Genomic DNA, 20,312 nt, shown 5'->3' with positions numbered 1-20,312 from the left:
TCTGCTGTCTCCCTGTATACTTATTTTCATAATTTATTTAAGGTTTATTAATGGCTGGTTTTGTGAACCAGTACAAACACCCACTTCGTTCTGGTCCTTCCTGTGTTACAAAAAGTTATTTGAGGATTTTCTTTTGTTTTCCCACCCACCTGCATTGTAGTGAAGTCACAATGGATGGACAGAAAGCAAAAGCTGACCTGTCCAGAATGAGAGATGAAAGGAAATAGTCTGCACTCAGATATGGAAGCCACTTGGCTGCAGCAGCATTGACTTTTTTTTTCAGAGTCCTTCAGGGGAAAAGGAAATTCTTATGAAAAATCAAGTATGCTAAAAAGACAAAGTAAGAGAAACAAGCTTAGGGAGTGATAAACTAATATGACTGGGCTATAACACACTTCTTTTTTCTTGGAAGATCTCTAAGGACAGTTGAGTAACATATCTGTGCTATCTTTAAAATATAGTCAGTATAGATGACCCTTAGGCCATCTCTTGAAAATTGCAATCCTTTATAAAAATACTATTGCTAGAATTAAATATACTGCCCATTCTTCATCACTCCATACTGCAGCATAAGACAAGGAGACAAGAAAGTAAGTTTGAATAAATGTTTGATGCCATTGTCCTGTAACCTCAATCATCTTCTCCTTTTGTGTGCTTATGGAATGCGTTTGCTTTGCTAACACACATCTTTTCTATTCCATAAAAACAAATCAGATTTTTCAGCCCAAAAATGTACAGTAGGAAAAAAAAAAAAAATTGTGCTTGTAATCTTCTCTTTTCTCTGACAATATTGGTTACTGTAAGAGCTGGATAGCTGGTGGATTAAAAAAAAATAGAAACAAGACTGTTGGTTTTGACAGTTTGTATTTGTAAATAAGTGACCTAAATTGAAGCAGAAATTCTAATGGGAAAAAGGAAGACAACCAAAAGACTTGAAAATACAGCACAGAACTGAGTCCCCACCAGATGGTACTTTTAATAAATTTATCAAGCGTATATAAAAGATGATAATGAACATTCAAAACAGGGAGTGGCAGACCCCCTAGAGAAAAGGAACAGGATGGCACATTCTGTGCAGTTCAATTAGTCAGTCACTTTCTAATTAGCTGTTGTAGGGAAGACCACAGAATTATATTAAAAACACACCAAGGCAGTTTCTGTACAGTTTGTAAGGAATTTGAGTTATCAGGGTAACATCTGCTTAGCAGGGTCATGGATTAGTGCAGAAATCTAAATGTGAGAAGGAGCAGGACCATAGTCAGAGGGCACACAGGCAAAGTGTTTTATGAACTGAGCTGCATTACATTCAATTAATCACTTAGCTTGGAATATGTCTAGAATGTGCCATCTAGCCTCCACATGAGCATTGATTTTGACTCTATCTTCTACTCATTTTGTTTTTTACAAAGATTGCAATAGCTTCCTCTTCCTATGAAAAAGAAAAACCAGCTCTATGTAGAAGATGCTTTAAAGCCTTTAGAAAATGAATACACAAGTAAGTTCCCTTATTCCCAGGGAGGAGAAGAAGAAAAGGAAGTCAAGGCAAATTTTAATTCAGTGCTACTACTCTTAGTTTGCATTGTTAGCCTTCGCTTTATTCAGATTGTTCCCAATGAACTTCTGATGTCTAACACCTGCTCCCCCATAAGAATCTGGGAATTGTTGAGTGCCTCTTTTCAGTAATAGGGGAATCAGGAGATTTCTAGAATAGTAAAGTGGTGGTTTTAGTAATTTTTTATGAGCAGACAGAGATGATAGTGCATTTGATAACACAGTAGCTTTTCCAGAACTGGTTGCTTTCCGAACTGCCTTGGATTACTACTTGGCAATGAGCTTGCAGTTTTTCCCCCTGTGTTTTTTAAAGTGTTTTGGTTGGTTAGTGGTTTTCTTAAGATTATGGTTCTGACACCAGTAGCACAGTGAAATCACAGAATCCTAGCTCTTCATGGAAAATAATCTTTTTTGCATGCTGGAAACTGATACATTTAGCTCTGAAATTTCTTAGAGTTACACTTCAGCCATTTTCAAATGTTGTAGTAGAGAGAGGTTTCATCATGAAAAGAGGAAGAAATTATTTTGAAATCTCTGAAGTTTTGCTGGACAAGATATTTTTTCTCAATTGTGTTAAAAGAGTGCTTTCATATCACCAATACTGAAATCCATCTGCTAATTTACCAAGCTATCCTGGAATCAGTGCTATAAAAATTATCTGTATCACTTGTTCATCACTTGTTCATAGTTCATGTTATGTGAGTTAAATTTCCTTCTGTGGATCGTATCTTCTTTCTTTTTTTTTTTTCTAGTTCTCCAGAAATAAAAACCATTAGCATCTGAACTGTTTTCTGACTGTATGTCTGTCATGTTTGTGTTTTTAATTCACAGTTCCCACTGAAAATGTTGCAACAATTGCAGACTGTGCCAGTGTGATTGAGGGTGTAAGTCGCAGTCGCAATGCCTTATTGAATGGAGACACAAAGAACTATGATTGGGATTCTGGATACACATGCCACCAGCTTGGGAGTGGAGCTATTGTAGTGCAGCTGGCACAGCCCTACATGATTGGATCAATACGGTAAGAGGGTTTGTTTTTCTCTAAATAAGGGGCCACAGTGAAACTTTAGCTGAGCAGTTATTTTCTTTAGATTGCATGACATTTGGCAATGACATTAATTAGGGGGCTAGTTCAGTAGTTGTCATTTGGCTTCTTATTTCAGTATAACAGGCATGTTAAAAATTAAATGTGTGAATTATATGTTGAGATACAGAGTGCAATTCTAGAAAGTATTACTTTTCAGAGGCATAATAGTAGTAACAGTCAAATTATACTATTAAAGTTATAACTTATTTTTAAATAGAATTTAATTGCAGTCTCATTATGGTTAAGTAACTCCTATCCACTTCATTCTGAAAACAATTTTCTTGAATAAAATCATCATGTCAAGTCAGCCAGGCTTCCTTTTTGCTGTACAATTAGTGGTACTTCTTACTTAAATATGGAGGGTGTAATTAAGGTACAGCAACCTGAATATTGATTTACAAGAATGGATTAATGAAAGTATTTAGATTTGGACTGAAGTTCGTTGGGCTGTTTCTACTGTAAATGTGTGTATACATACAAAGGTCAAAATTTTGGCTGATGTAGAGACTTATGAAACAGGAGAGCAGGATTTTTCACAGGTGAAAAGTAAAATATTCTTGCCAACTTCAGATTCTCTGACAGTGTTTGGGTTGTTTGTTTCATAAAATCAGGCATGCAAGACCCTGTCTTAATGGCATCGTGGTCTTTGTAAATTTAAACTATGTAGTCAGGGACTTTATTAGTATGCTCTGTGACAGTGAAATAAAGATTTCTGAAGTTCAGAGTACCAGTGACCAAAAGCTGAAATCTCAGGTGAGTACTGGCTTGCAACAGAGCCATGTACATAGATACATATTTCTAGGAGCTTAGTGCCTTCTCCCTGTGAAGAGCTGCAAGTGAGACCTGAAAGCTCTTTTATAACTGCCAATTTCTGTTTTGTGTGGTTTGGTTTTGGCCTATGGCATTGTTATGATGGTTGTGAAGCTTTGAAGATAAAGTTTGACATCAGACATCCAGGCAAATCCCTAACCCAACAAAAGTACTGTTTTGTGTGTATGCAAGCCATAGTTGTTATGCATAATGCAAGTCCAGCATTGTTCTCACTGTGGGAACCAAGTTGAGTAAGTGCAGCTGGCAACTTTCCACACTCACTTGATTTGGGTGTTATTAATATTCTATTAAATATTGCATCTCTAATAGAAAACCAAGCAGTACTGAGATTTCTTTAAACAGGTAAATGAAAATGTAATTGTATCATTTCCATGACACTTTAAACTTAAGTAGCAGTTAAGACTTTGGCAAATATAAAAGATTAAGAGAAGAATATACTAACTAAAATGCATAGTTTCTCAGTTTCTCTGTCTTCCTATCTTACTGCTCTCTGTTATCCTTCAATTGATGCATTGTACTATCTTTTCCATTTAGTGAAAAAAACGTGACTTTTCTATAATAAATACTATGGTATTGTTTATTCTTTTAAAGAAGATTTTTAATAAGTCTCTTTATTAAATAGCGTGTCAGGTGAATTAAACTTCTGGTTGCCAAGAAATGATAACTGTGTAATCAGCAAGTGTGTAGAGCAAATTTCAAAACCAAAACCCAGACATTATAGAATTTATAACTAACAGACATTTAGTGATTTATGTGGTATTGAATTGTATAGCTACAGGTTCAGAATCTCATCTTTCCTTGTCAGTTTCCCTGCTTGTATAGTAAAAACAAGATTAATAGCTTACTTTACAAAAATAATAATAATAAACATCATAGTCTGGGGTATCTTCTGACAGAGGAGACTACCTGCATTGCCTAGAGACAGAACTGCTAGCAGCATGTCATTTTTCCCTTTTTGTGTACTGCCTAGAGGAACAGTGCTTTGAGTTGCAGCCGTGCCTATTGCAGGTCACAGGCAGTGAAGGGAAGCTGCCCCTTGGAGCAAGGAAGGGAAGTTTTGCTCTGTGGCATTTGCAGTAGCTTTGGCAAGGGTCTGGAACTTGTTCTGTATTATGCAGTGCTAAAGATAGTGATAATGGTCTCTTTATTGAGCATCAGGAAATCTATGTTTGGTACAGAAATCAAATCATATATAAACATAGATGATAGCTAAAAGTCTTAGTATTTAAACTTAATGGAAGTAAGAGAATTTTTTTGTTAAGAGAATGTCTGCCACAACTGATGGAACTATATTCACTTCCTGTTTGCTTGTTTGAAACCTCCCCTGATCTAATGCTCCCACCTAATACAAAAATAATTCTAGGAGCATTTGCTTTAGGCTGGCAGTACACCATGACTACAGAATGACATGAATTCAGCTACCCTCAGAAACTGAGTCGTTATACCCATGGGTTTGGATTTCAAGTGAATAATTAGGAATTAAAGTATGTATCTTTCTAGTTCAGAAACACAAATGTGCAATTGAATATATTTATTTCAGAGAAGGTAAGTGTAGTGTATAAACCTTTGAAATAAGGTAGTAGCTGCTTTTAGTCTATAGAAATGGGAATATCACTGTAGAGAGCCTCCAAGACATAATATGTTACCATGGCAACTAAATTCTGACTAGGACAAAAACAGAAGAGCTATTGGTGTTCAAATGCAGAGTTGAATGTTTTAAGGCTATATATTGTATGCATGCTTTCTGCCAAAGTCATTCCAATGTCTTAGAATCTTAGCATCCTTCAGGTTGGAAGGGACTTGAGGAAGAAGACATCTAGCATCAGGTTGCTTCTCAGAGGAGGGTCAGTTATGAAAAAAGACCATCCCAATCAAGTCTTTATGCACTCTAGTCTTGGAAATGTCCAAGGCAGGAAATTCCACAGCTTCTCTGGGTAGCCTGTGATGACCTGTTCTCGAATATTGACAAGTGCTGTTAGGTTCCTCCCCAGCCCAAGCCTCCTTGGGTAAACAAGCCAGCTAGCTTAGTCTCTTGCACAGCATGTGTCCTTCAACCTCATGAACATTTTGATGGAATTGCTCAGATGTATCAGTTTTGGATCCAAAAAGGGATTCAGTATGCCAGGCATGATCTAACAAAAGTCATCTAAAGAACAATAATCTCTTTCCATTGTTTTCTGGCTCGGTTCCTGTTTTTCCAGCTCATGTGTTTCTAGCACTTCACAGCTAATCACATCTGTTCAACTTGACTCAGGAATTCCATGGGAGAACACATTGGAACTTCATCAATGTTGAATACTTCTTCATGTATTTGTATATACATTTGGAGCTTTTGACTTCCACATCAAAATTTACTCCAAAATTCTGAAAGAGGTCTAATGAAAGTCAGTGATTAATACTATTTTCTAATAGAGAAGACATGGGAAAAAAAAGTGGAGATTTCAACCCATCCCTTTCAATTCAAATTATTCTGTGATACTATGTTTGGGTTTTTTAATTGTTACTAAATGTGGTCTTTTAGATTACGAAATTTTTAAAACTAAGAGTTTTATTCTTTTATTAGTTCTCAGAACAGCTTACAAGATATTGGAACAGTGAATAGAGTAAATGTTAGTTTGTGTGTTTTTCCAGAGAGTTGCCTGTCTGGATATCTTTCTCCTTTTAGTCCCTGAAAAGGCCCATATCAGTGACAGAATAACTGTACTATTTAATTAGGAACAAAAAGACAGCAATTGGTATATGTAACATAGTAAATACAATTTAATTTTTAAATGGCTAAAATGTGAATATTGCAGCAGCTGTCATATCACAATAACTTTGTCTAATTCTCCCTGCATTTGTCAGGAATAGAAATCTACTGCTATTATGGTACAGTCTTTGGCAGAGTGAAATTCTAAGTCATAGTGATTTTCATGTTAGAATAAATAGAAATACTTTTTGTCTTTAGAAAAGTACATTAACTACTTGTGCAACTTTAATGTTTTTTAAGACTTTAATGCTAGTATGAAAATGATAGCTTTTCATATTCAGAGTAATCCTTAAATTAACAAACAGCATCAATGAACTTGAATGTGTTTTCTGTTTGCTTATACCATCATCATACACATCTCTTATGCTTTCTGATTTTCCATTCCACTTATGAAGCTCTTCTTTCTTTGCTGCTTATTTTCTGTGCTTGCCTGACTTGAGAGTAAAATTATGACTCACAATAAATGATCATGGGAACACTTAGAAAATTTGCAGAAATTTTGTCTCCTTTGTAGGAAGAAAGTCTGGTTTCTTGCAGGGTAACTACTGGAACATAAATATGTGCAGAAAATTGAAGGGGTTTATAGACAACCAGAGGCAAAAATGCAGCAACAAATGTATAAAAAGCCTCCTTCCATGTGGGAGGGTTTTCTTTCTTTTTCTTTTTCTTTCAATATGTGTTGCTACCTTATGTTTTAATTTCTGTCATTTGGGTTTCTACAAGTATGCAAGTGATTTATGAACACAGTACTGTCAAATATTTATCTGTATGTTCTCTCTAGTGACTTACAGTACTTACAGTCTGAACTAAACACTGACAGCCTTTTTTACAGAAATCTAAAAACAGAAAGTAAGCCAAACAGAACAGCCAAAAATGTTTTTAGAAATGAAGAACAATCAATCACAGGGCAACACATGACATTTTGAGACATACTGTTTAAAAAAAATACTGCAGTATTTTTATTTTTGTAACAGGTAGCTAATATGATCATTTTCCTATGCCTGCAATGTGAAGTTTTATTCATATTTGAAAAGCTTTTATTTTATAAAGTGAGGCATTGTGAACATGTGGTGTAAACAGCAATGTTGTATTAAATGATTCACAGGCTTAGACTCCAGATACCCCAAAAAAAGAAATATGTCTAAATCTCACAGTGTTGGAAGGTTTAAGCTGGATAAATCTTCACTCAATTTTTCTTTCTCAATCCTGAGGGCAAGATACACTAATGAGCTAATTTAGCTTTTTATTTCAATATGGAAAGTCCTAAGAACATGGGCAATTTTGCTATAAACAGATGCATTTCCAATGGGTATAGTTCTGACTTTTCAAGTGGAAAGTTTTCCTTCCTGTCATTTAATATTCATCTTAGCAAAACATAGCTTTGCTAAAAAAGTTCAGCATGGTAATTTGCCTGTAATGTGTTGCAAAGATTGCTGTACCTGGCATAAAAAGTGGCCTTTGTGCTCAGTGGGCACTGGTGAATACTCTAGTTGCCACCTGGAAGTTTTCACTGCTTATCCAGAAAGGCATTTCAAACAGGGCAAATTCCAAATAAGTTCTACTGTCAGTCTACATCCTGAACTTCTCCTAAAAAGCTACTAGAGAAGAAATAACTTTTTATTTTCCTTCAGAAATATCAAAGAAACAGAAATCTCCATTTAGCATTCATGCAAAGTCACTTTGGGAAAGATGCCACTGAGTTTAATTCACTCATTATTGGGTTTGTAATAATTCTAAACCATATGATTTTAAAACCAATTTATTGAGATTAGGTTGATTTGGGAGAGAGCAATTATATATTTTTGAAAGGAACAAATATGTCCTGTTAGCCTTTTGCTTTAAAACCATGCCAGCTGTGTTTTAATTCTGGTATTGTTAGTTGAAATTACAGTCACCAGTGTGCTTCTGATATTCAAATTCTTGATCATAGCTTTGAAAACATGGATCAAGGAAACAGCAATGAGTCACCATGATAAAAAGGATTCTATTGAAAAGCATAATTAGCTACATTTTGATAGACTTTTTGAAGGAAAACAAATTTTTGAATGTTTTTGATTTTTCCTCTTTTTATTATTTATAATACTTGGTTTAAATATAAATGTTAAATCAATTCAGGACCTGTTGATTAGTAGTAGTTACCACATAGAGGATTGTAATCAGTAAAGTTTTTTAAGAAAATGCCCTCCATTCAGTGTTTTTGGAGACCTTTCAGCTGATGCAAAGCAGAATGGGGATAATCAGATAAAGGAGAGAATGGTTATGGTGGTTATGTTTTGGGGTGTGGGATTTCTTTTTAAGTCTTTCATGATGCCACAGACAATTCTTTATTTTTCACTAAGTAAACTCTGAATTTTTTAATTTGCAAATAGACTATTCATAAATGCTAAAAGACTTTTTTTGAAAGTGTTTTAATTTAGCTTCTTAAAACTACTTATGAGAACATATTATTTCTGATAATATTAATGAGATTCAGCATCTAGGGAATTTATTTTGAATCTGCTTGGCCACTAGACCTAATTTCATTTTTTACCACTTTTTTTCAAAAACTGAAGAGAAAGGGCTGAACTAGGTTGTTTATCCCTGTACTTGGTGTTGGGAGGCTGTACCTTGCATACCATGTCCAGTTCTGGGCCAAATATCTCTTACAACAGAGGGATAATGCCCATATAAAGAAAAGTAAAGAAGATACATTTGCCAGATGTGGGTTTTGATAACACTTCAGCTAAATGCCATCCTTGATGCTTTAGGTCTTCCTCTCTGTGAGACAAGTATGGCAATCAAAGGCTATTCAATATCACTTAGTGTCCTTCCTGAAGGAATGCTTGTTTGTTAGACCTATTGCCTTTCTTTTTCTTCTGCCTTTTTAGCAAATTGTTTAATGATTTATAGCTTTTTTTCCTCTTCTTCTGATGAATCAGGACTGAGAATGACCATTTTCTTTATTTCCTTCTTTTTAATGTATTTCTGATATAGTTGCCAAAACCAGGAAAATACAATTAAGGCAGCATAATCCTTTTAATCACCTAATTCTTTATTCTGTCCTCTCCTAAACTGACTTTTTCAAACAGGTTTTTGCATCATGTCTAAAGAAGGCAATGCCACGTGACAATTAAATTAAAAGTAATCGGATGAATGTAATAGATTAATATTCATAAATTGATTATTATAAGCCTGTAAGTCTGTTACTGGCCTCAGGATAATAGGAATAGAGACAACATAGTTTGAGATGGCAGAAACAGTAAAGACTTTGTTGAGTATTAGAGTTCCAAAAGAAACAGTTACATTTAGAAAGGATTAAGTGGAGAAAATAAAGGGCTGAAAAAATTTAAAGGTTGGTTTGATGTTTGTTTAACTTAGCACTCAACAGCTTCTTCATACGTAGGTTGCTACTTTGGGACTGTGATGATCGAAGCTACAGCTACTACATTGAGGTTTCAACAAATCAGCAGCAGTGGACCATGGTGGTGGATCGCACAAAAATTTCCTGCAAGTAAGTTTAGTCTTTTCCACTCATTGGCACAAATTAAGAACTGGAAGCTGGGTGTTTTTGGTGGGTTTTTTGTTCACTACTTGCTTATGTTACTTGGAAGAGAATGATCATTGCATAACCTGTAGATTTATGCAGTAGATTCAAACTAGAATAAATTTCTTAAGACTGGTACTGGATTTTCAGACAAACAGTTGGATTCCTCATTCATAAAAAGTCTGTCTACCTTACCCTTGGTTTTGTGATCACTAAAAGTTAAACTGTGTTTTTCTGGAGGTCAAATGTTTATTACGACCCCTGGCATCAAACAACCCTGCCTTGAGAAATGCAGTAGGAGAGGGAAGAGTGTGTGTACTTGATAAAGGATTATGCTAATCAAATATCCTTCTCCCTTATCAAAATGCATGAATCTATTCTCTGACATCTGAAGAGAGTGGGGAGAGTGAGGGCAGGAACCAAATAGACCACACAATTGTCAAAGCTTGACCTTGTCTCTGTTCAAAAGTGGAGGACCTGACTTATGCACCAAACACTCTGCTTTTGAAAAGCACCCTTCCAGAGAAAAAGAGTGCTCCTTAAGCAGAGATAAAGAAGAGAGAAAAACTTCCATTTTCATTTGAATACTTAAATCAGGAGAAATTGGGCATGAATACTCTCCACATGTATACTATCTGTTGGCTTTACTGCAGATTCTGCTGATGAAATCCCTTCCTCAAGTATGGAAGAGTAATTTAGTGCTGAGAACCTTCTTAAACCATGTGATGATGGTTCTAATTCCTGGCAAAGAATGACCTAGATACTGGTTGTGAGACTGAAAAGACAATCTGCAAATTTATGTATTATATATCCAGAAGCCAGGTATGCTCAGTGAATGTTGATGGAATGTGATTTCTTGATGAAGCCCTGAGGAAGCACAGAATTATAAAAATCTTACACCTTTCATTTTCCCTGAGTCAATTTTCCATAAGATGTGCTTTCTTTCTTTGGACAAAATTCAAGTCATCAGCTTATATGGGGTCAGCCCCCACTCATCTTGTATTTGTGCCAACCAAAACAAAATCGATTTTACAAATTCAGAGGCATTCTGAATTCTCAGTTTGTCACATGAAGTAAGAGAGTTATTCAGTCCTTCGTGGCAGCACTGCTGACACACATTTTTCTAAAGTTTATATTTAATCTCTTAACAAACAGTGTGACTCAAATGCTTTACAATGCACTCAAGATGTGTTGGTGAAGGAGAACTTGACACGTCCTTTCAGTGCCTGTAAAGGGCAGGGTATTGATGAGCAGAAAAGCTGGGTTCTGCCTGCAGGTCTGGAGAATGATTAAATCTTTACTCGTTCTCAAAGACATCTCAGCGTAATAGATAAAACTCATTTTTTTTGTCTGCCTCCAGCAGTGGGAGCACTAAAAGGCTGAAACCACAAAAGAGAGAGAAAGAGATATCAGGAATCTTTGTGCACTTTTTCCTTTTACATTTTGATTTTGAAAGCCTTATGAGTCAAAAGGAGCACTTGCTTAAGTATGCACAGTGCTGTTGAAATTGCTGATAGACTGCCCAGTTCAAATATCTTTTCACCATGTTCAAACCACACTTTTTTGCTTTTTTTGTTATTTTCAAAGCTTTAGCCTTGAGTAAATAAAGGTACATCCCTAAAGTAAAGATAGCTGCCTTCTTTGGGTATACTTCAAAATCTTGATTCAAAACGTAGGTACTCTGGAAGTTCTCAAAGCTGTGGCTGCAGGAACAATTTTCATGTGGATTAAAGAACTGCATTTTGCCTAACTTCTTGCTCTGACAGATGATCAGTCAGCTGGCATAATGACAGTCTTTATTCTTGAAATCTACAGACAGAGTGTCCTAGCACTGTCTGTAACTATCTGCTTTAAACAAATAAAAAGATCGGGTCATGAAGCTTCCAGAGTTCACTGGCCATCAAATTTCAGGTGATTTCTTTGCATCTGATAGCATTTTTTTATGTTCAATTTCTATCTCTTGCCTTTATGATCAGAAATATAGACTGGAGTTTTTTTCAGTCAAATGTTTCATTTTATTTTCAGGTATGATTTGCAGAAATACTGAAGTTACTTCAGCTCAAAATTTACTTGAATTGTAATGACAGTTTGATAACTAAGCATATATATCATATAAAAATAAATATATACAATAATATCTGTAATATCAATATTTTCTCTCTAGTAAATATGTTAAATAAATATATAAAATGCTATAAATGCTACAAATCAGTCTGTAAAGTACAGAGCACTGTAATTTCATACAGTGTGTAATTACATACAGTATTGGAAGACTAATTTTTATACTGAAAATTACTGAAACATATGATCTAAAAAAGCCATACTCTTAGTGCTTAAAACAGTTGAATGTAGAATGCAAGAGACATTAGCATTCAGTGGCTCATGCTGAATGAAGGCCCTCACGTACAATTGTTGGGTAAAGTTTCAATATAGTAGTAGAGACTTCTTAATGAAGAGGGAAAAACTGAACCAGTCATTGACAGGAATATGTGAAGAACTAATTTTTGGGTTAGTTTCTGTAATTAAAAGGAAAAAAAAGCTCAGATTGAAAACCTGGGGAGAGTTGCCATGAACATAAATAACTTGTTTTCACTTTAGATAATTTTAACAGTGACAACAAATAGAGAAGACAGAGCTGGATTTTAACCAAAATTAACAGATGCTGGCAAAGCGGAGGTGGTGCAGTTTTTCTGGTTTACTGTCACAGTGTAACATAAAGATACTCCTGCTGGATGGAAATGGTTTCTTTTTTATATGTCTATCCTTCCTCTTAGCATTACATTGGTATTTTTAGTCTGCCTCTGAATGCCTTCTGTTCCTGATTTACAGGCTACCCAAGGAAAATGAAGGATCAAACTGAAGCAGTGTGCCTGGGTTTGACTCACCATCAGGTTTAGGCAGACAGTTACAATGCCTACATTTGATAATTTTCGTTAACCAGACTAGAGAATACAGGGATAGAAACACCAGTATCCTCATCTCTTTGTTCTCTGTATAAAAATTGTCTTCATTAGACTTGTGTCTTTTTTTAAGGAAAATAAGAAGTAGATATGTCCATTAATGGGACTGTGATTGCCTGCTTGACTACAAGTATGTCTTAGAGGAACAGTCAACTTTTACATGTATTCATGTAAGATTAAAATATGAATTCTTTTGAAAAGGATGCTCTAACTTGCATCTATTTATCTTACAAATACCGGAGTTGTGAGTGTAATGTAAGTGGTTGATAGGGTCTTAAAATTCTGAGGTTACCCTTTCTGGCATTAGTTCTTGTTTAATCTATTGCAGTAGACTGAAGAAAATAACTCACTTGCTTTCCAGTGTAGAAAATCAAAGTGTATGTGGTTAAAGCATGGGAGAATTTAACAGGGGCCTGCATTTGAAGAGACAGAATACTTCAGTGAGAAAATCTGCATTACAAGTAATATGCCCTATTAATTTTCCTGTCTTCAAAGATGTGTGGGTAAGAGTTCTTTCTGTGGATAAGATGTTTTGCCTTCACTGTTTGCTGCCTGGCTTTCTGGCTACCTGCTCTTGCAGTGGAGTTAGATTTTTGTGGCAGTCATTAGCCTGCTGTCTTACAAGTGTTATGTGAGGTCTCCAAATAATTTTTGCTCAATTGCTGGCACAAAGGGTACGATGAACTGTCTGCCAAACACAGACCTCGACAGACACCTTTGATAATCGGGAAGTGGCAAAAAAACTATGAGAAAGAAAATTAAATTATGTTTAAAGAGCATGTATTGGTTTTGGGAGACTCCTAAAAACTGAACCCCTTTAAACTACCAGTGTGCTGCTTTGGGTTGTTTTAATGACATTTTTAATGTAGTGTTTTGTGTAAATTAATAATTCAGCGCTCAAAGGCAGGAAGTGACAGGCTACTCCTAACCTTCTCTTCTCCCAGTTTTAAAAGGCTGAAGAAAAACTGGATGCCTGTTATCTTCACAGGGGAAGCTTGTGTACTTTTTCTAAGTGGGAGCCAATTAATGCATACTGGTTGTGTAAATGACAATTTTCACATGCTCTGTGGAGGCTATTTTTTTTCCTTTTCCACAATAAGCTGTTTTTCTCTACACAGTATGGCAGTAATGAAAAACAGTCATGTTCCCTTCTGTTTTTAAAAACATTTATGATAAGTGGATTTGAGCATGCTAGTGTCAAACAATAGAGGCTTGCACTTGTTAGGAGAATTTGCTGACAGAGTCTGAAAGTCAAATGAAAAACAGAAGATACCAAAGGCCAGTAGGAGAACCAGACCTCAGAGTTAATGATGCTTCTGATAAAATAAACCCTGCAAAGACAAATACTAAGCAGGCTATCACAGTGCTCATCAACTCAATATCATTCTTCAAAGTTCTTTTCTTTGTAGTTATTGTGAAATGGATTTAATCCCTTGGCAGCAAGCATAGTATGTTCTGTCTAATACTGTGATAGAATTTAGGAGACAATGAATATTGTGTATAGATGGACAGTTTTAAAGCAGTTCTTATCAACTGTCTGTATGGCTGGTTGGGATTTTCTTGTGGCAGGTGTTACTTGATTTCCAGGAGTTTAAAACATACTGCATTATACATATATTTTTAATTCTTTGTTATCCAGAATGTTCTGCTGTCATAAATGTCTAAAAGCTGCCAAACTTAATTTCACGTTTCCATTGCTTATTGAGTTTTTATTTTATAATAGCTATTTCAAATTCTCAGTTCAGTTCCTCTCAAAATTTTTTTTCTGGAGTTTATATATAAATCTAATCAATACTTTCAGATAAAACAACCTTTGGGATGTGGATGCAAGACTCATTATCAAAATTTATTAACTGTTTTCTGACTAATTTTATCAGAATAATTTTCAGCTTTGAGGTTTTTGCTCTTGTACAGTGTTTCATATTTCTACCTTATGACATATTATGTGAATTTCAAGTTTTCATTCAGTACTGTATTTTATTTCATAATAATTCACAGGTAATGATCACCTAGAGAGATCTAGACCATGTGCTTAACAGTCCTAAACCACTTTCTAGATGTACAGAAAAGTGTTTTCCATGTTGTCTGAGAATTTCAAGTGAGAAAATACTTCTGCTCTAAACAGTAATAGTGGAAAACTCAAGCTGGAATTTTTTTTCTTAGGTATATTTTTGTGAAATCAGGTTAATGTCTATCATGATAGGATTATTTCTTCTGCTATGGAGATAATATTTGAAGTGTATGAATGTCTTTCCTTGTAACTGCACGTGGCACATTATGTACTTGTATTTGTAGTTTCTTATATTTAACCACAAACACAGCAGTTATTTATTCCTGTCCTCTTCTAGTTTCTGCACTTCACTGTATTATCCCATTTCTAGAATTCCCTTGCATCAGTTTTCATTCATTATTATTCTCCTTAACAACTTCCACAGAACTGTTTCCTTTCAAAATAAAATGTCTCAAATGTTTCTCAGCTCTGTTTCCAGCTGCCTGTATGCCTGCATCACATTTCTTCTCATTTCCCATCACTTGTGCATTCACCTATTGTCCTGTCATATTTAGAATGAGAAAACAATATTTTTCCTAATTTCTGTGTAGTTCTTAATTCTGTCTCATGCCTGAGCTCCCAAGTGGTGGGGTGGAACAGGATGAAAGGAAAGCAGATTTTTTTGGCCATACTTTGTCCTATTTTACATGAAGTTAATTTCACAGCAGAACTACTCTTGTACCTCTTCTTCTGTCAAATGGAGTATATTTCAACTATGGTTCATCCTATTTATTTCACATGAAGCAAATTTCACAGCAGCTCTGTGAAATCCAGATGCCTGCTCCGGGGTTGCCAAATTCAATGTGGCCACATTCATATAATGCAAAATGAAATATATTCAAGCAAGATGTCTGGGAAATTGCTACACTGTTAAGCTCAATTTCAAGTCTCACTTCACAAAAATAAAATAAGAGTTCTCATTAGTCTGTTCGTTATCTTGGTAATAATGCATACTGGAACAAGTCAGACAGATATAAAGGGTCATTTTGTGTAATTATTGAGCCTTTAAGCCCTGCACGGTAGAGGCTTCAAAGTACATATTTTTCCCTGTGTTTATATACTCACATTTTCTAAATATTCTAATAAGGCAAAAGAAAAAAAGACTCCAGCTTCACAGTACTTATTAAGCACAAAGAATTAAGATTTCACAGAGAGAAACCAGTTTTCATTTCAGAGCATTAGGAGCCTCTCAGCAGTGTATAATTTCTGCATCTAATATTTCATTTGCTAGTTTCTATTTTAGGCGATTCTAGCTTGATTGAAGAAAGGTCTGGCTTCTTTAAAGTTACATTTCTTAAAAGCAATTCAGGATCACAAGGTTTTCAAATTGTTAATTTGCCTTTTCTATTTTTCCACTTCTACCTTCAGTTCCTTGTGCTTGCTTCTCAGCCACAAATATACATGGATCTTTTGAGCAAGCCTGCAGTGTCCTATTCTGCCTTAAATGTTTTTCCATGTACTTGTTCACTACATCTCTGCATGTACCAGATTCATTAAAGTTTTGCCTGCTCTGTTTTGCCCTGAGGCTGCCATGGTCTTGGCTCCTCTTCATGCACATTGCTATGAGAAGAGTTGTGAAAACTCCAGAGTAATTCTGACATCAATTTGGATGTTAGCTCATTTCTGCCTCAGAGAAAATAAGCAATACCAAATAATACCCACAATATCCCTACCTGTTTCTTTTAAGTATTTGGGTTTTTTCCCCCCATGCCAGCAAAGACTTGAATGTCTCTTTAGAGACCAGCAAAAATTGTTAAATTAAAAATAGATATATGTATTGCTATTACCATCTAGGAAAAAAAATACTTTTAAAAGAGAAGCAAATCAATATGTGCAAAATATTTGTAGTATAGTCTTCTATTCAAAATAAAAAAAATCAAAACAGCACTCATTTACTTTCAAGAATTATTATCTTGTGGCAGTACATTATATTGCCTTCACAATCATAAATTATCTCTTTTGAAGATGTGTGCATTCATATACCCACATCCATGTAGGTGTATCCACACATGTACCTTCTCAGCACCTCTATAAATAAATATTACTACACAAAAAATTATCCAAATTGTACATGCCTCCTATGAAACTGGCCTATTTATCTGCCTGAGATAAGAAAGGAATGCCTAATACCTGAACTTTTGTTTTGTGGCTGTATTTGTTTACTTTGAAATTCATTGTTGCTTCAGTTAATGAATAAGAAATACCCAAATAGTCATGATCTAGAATAGAAATTGTTTTGTTTTGTTTTGTTTTTCTGTAGCCCATTCTTACTGGGAAAATCATTAAATAATAAAGCAATTGTTGACATCTCCTTCTACTGTCAGGAGGTCAGTCAGGTGTTAACATGTCAAATCAAGACATTTGCCCTAATTTGGTTGTTGATATTCAGGATCTAATTTCATCAAAACTCTGAAAAGTAGGCATTTGTTTATGCTGGTCAAAACAGGTATGTCTTTAGGGTTACAAATATTTTGTGTTGAGATTCATGCAGTATTAAGCTATTGATTTATTCACTGTAATGTTTTTACCAGGACAGGTTATAACCATGAAACACAAAGTCAAAGAATTATTATATCCTTAGGTTCATCCTTTGAGGTTTTCTGCACTGTGTGGGATGTGGTCTATTTTTTTAAAATAATACTTTGTCACTTTGTTTCATACACTTAAAGAGATGATGCTTCCATTTTGCTCTTTGCTTTTCTATTACACTGAATTCCCATAGAAAGAATTTCTTATTTCTCAATACCAGTATAGAACATCATCATATTTCCTAATTTAATTCCATTATTTGTCTTCTATACCTGTAAACTAATTTTTCTTTCTTAATGGATTTCATATATTTCATGCACGTATTTGTAAAATCATTCTACCTTTTTCCCTGATACCTTGGTTGCTATGCCTGACTTTGTTCTGTGCTCTTTCATCATGAGTCACGTTTCCTTTCTTTTTAAAATTGTATTTGTGAATTTTTACCCAATTCTTTGTCTATAAGTTTTGAAAGCAGAAAATTCCCAACTAAATACTAAAATTCAATTTACCAGACACTATTCTGAGGAATTTTCACTTTTTCTGTTCAAAAAGTAACAGAAGAAAAGTTGTACTAGTTACTTTTGTCTGTCTTGGTTCACTTCAGTCTCATGTCTAAAATTACTGCAGTCATGGATTCAGGTTCAGGGTTTTTAGTGGGTGAGTTTCAGTCTGAGGTCACAAGGCTTTCCTTTCTGACATTGAGGTTAATAGATAATTCAGTGTGGTAGTAGAAAGGGTAACAGTTTTCCTCCCTTCCATTACCAAACCTCACTATGCTCGTATTGCTGTTGGGAGGAGGCACACGCTGATTTACTTTTTTCACTGTTTTATTCTTCTTAGAGGCTGTGGTTCAATTTACTGCATTCCTTGGAGGTTTGACATGTCAATTAGATGTTATCGACAGTAATAGAAGAACAGTTGCTGGGAATGTGAAGTTTTTATGAGTGGGCCATGAAATTACACCCAGGAGAATGTAAGAGACAAGTGCGATAAATAGCGTTAGTGTACACACTACAAAGAAACTGATTAATAGGGAGCATGTTTCTGCCTCATATCTCTAAAAGAATTATTTATATATATTTTTAATCAACTTTTCCATTGATATGAAAAGTTATATAATAAAAGTAGCCCACAATCTGTTGTAGATATATGGGGACGAGAAGTCTTCAAAGTTGAAAGCATCCCCATTCATTGTGTTATTGGGTATGTTATTGTATTGGATGGCTTTTCATATCTTTGCTACCAGTGTAAACATCAGGAGCAATAATTATTGGTAATAAGTAAGCACAAAAACCCAATTCAGCCTGTGGGATTATGCAGGCTTGTCATGTGCATGTGTGCTCTGATGTACACAGAAGGAAGATGAGCTCTCAAGTTACTCCAGTTCACAGCCTTTGTCTGCTGCCAGCTTCATCTGCCACTGCCAGTCCCAAGGGTGTGTGTGTAGGTACTACATGCACAGTTCTTGCTACAACATAGAAATTGCTACAAATAGAAATTTGGCTCATGGCATTCTGCCAGTTTCTAGCAAATCGCTAATTATTTTATTTTATGTAAAATTTTAAAATATAAACTATATTTTGGGGAATACAGAAAGGCGACCTATTGAAACTGAAAAAAAGATGTAAGCAAGCTAAATTATATGAGCTTAAGCAGTACAAAAATGCTAGCAGTTACCTGCATTGGTATGTGAAAATATTTGAAAATTGATTGTTTCATTTAGGTAGATAATTATTACATTTAGTTTTCCCATTGTTCAATTTGGCTATATCTCAACATTTTCCTCTTACAATACTTTTTAGAAAAAGTAAAAATGTCAGCACTAAGGCTTTGAAAGCAGATGTCACTATATGGAGTCTTTCAAGTGAGAAGTGTTATAAAGATGTCAGAAAGCCAGAATAGACTTCATGAAATCTATTTTATATCAAAATTTTTTGCTAGTAGGTCTGTTTTGTCAAGCCTACACTTGGTTTCTACAACAAATTCTATGTAATACAACATTTATAGCAGCTTAGTAAAGCATTCTTATAGAGGACAGATAGTTTGTTTGAATTGGTGCAAGGGACCAAATAATAGAAATTATCCTATAAATAGCTACAAATATAGTTAAGATGCTTTCAGAATTGTGTAGTCCTTAGTGGAAGTATGTTTGCAATAAAAACTTCAGTGGGAAAGTTTACCAAAATGCATGTTTTTACTTGTCAATATATAAAACTCTTATGCAACAAATACTGACTGCAATGGGTGACTTTTAGTATTTATTGTTCTCACATTTATTCTAGACTATTTATTCAAACCATTTTTATTGGCATTTTATTTGTCTGTTAGCACTTAAAGTCCTTTTGGGTTTTTTTGCCAAGATGCATAATTAGGTCAGTTTCGCCTCCATCTCTGAGAGATCAATTGTTATTTCCTGCTTGTACCTTCCTTGCTCTCTTAGCAGTCCTGTGTGATAGGCCACCTTTTGAGAAAGTGCTGTCATGGGCACTGCATGCCAACTGAGATGGAAACTCAGTTTCAGTTGAGGTAGACATGTGGTAGAATTTATCTTAATTGACTTCAATTTATAAACCAAAACATTGATGACCTTTGATTCCTAACAATATTTTCTTCCTCATGCTTTGTTTTCCTCCCTCAGTGGCTTGGGAGGCTGGATGGCAAGGGGTTGGCTGAGCTGGCTACTCAGTCTGATTTCTTTGTGGATTTTTCTTTCTGAATTCCTGTGTGAAATTACAGCTGTAGCAGGAGAGGGAGTGTTACTTCACTTCATTGTTTAGTACTGTTATGGTGGAAAACACGGGGTTTATAGGCAATTTATAAGGTAGCTACAGATCTTTTTATAACAAAAAGTATCTGTATAACAATTACTTTTATAGCATTTATGATGTGTGCTTCTGTGTTTATTTTATAGGTACTCCATAAGAGAGGTTAGTTGGTATTCATTAACAAAGCAGGGGGTGTAACATACCATGCAGAACATACTGTGGTTCTCCTGCAGTCTCAGTAAACTTGCTTATCTGTGCACGCAATTT

General features: G+C 35.1%; 1 protein-coding gene across 2 annotated transcripts in view; it reads left to right on the top strand.

Moving 5' to 3' along the window:
- BTBD9 (BTB domain containing 9) overlaps positions 1 to 20,312 on the top strand; it is a 112,636-nt gene that overhangs the window by 73,670 nt on the left and 18,654 nt on the right. For both annotated transcript variants that reach the window (XM_079329332.1, XM_079329331.1), the window contains exons 9-10: positions 2,383 to 2,572; positions 9,601 to 9,708. In XM_079329332.1, coding sequence (XP_079185458.1) covers positions 2,383 to 2,572; positions 9,601 to 9,708 — 298 coding nt within the window. The remainder of the gene's footprint in view (positions 1 to 2,382; positions 2,573 to 9,600; positions 9,709 to 20,312) is intronic.

This window comes from Erithacus rubecula, assembly GCF_903797595.1.
Source record: "Erithacus rubecula genome assembly, chromosome: 2".
NCBI lineage: Eukaryota > Metazoa > Chordata > Aves > Passeriformes > Muscicapidae > Erithacus > Erithacus rubecula.
Note: the sequence above shows the minus strand (reverse complement) of the source record. Positions and strands in the feature narration are given on the sequence as shown.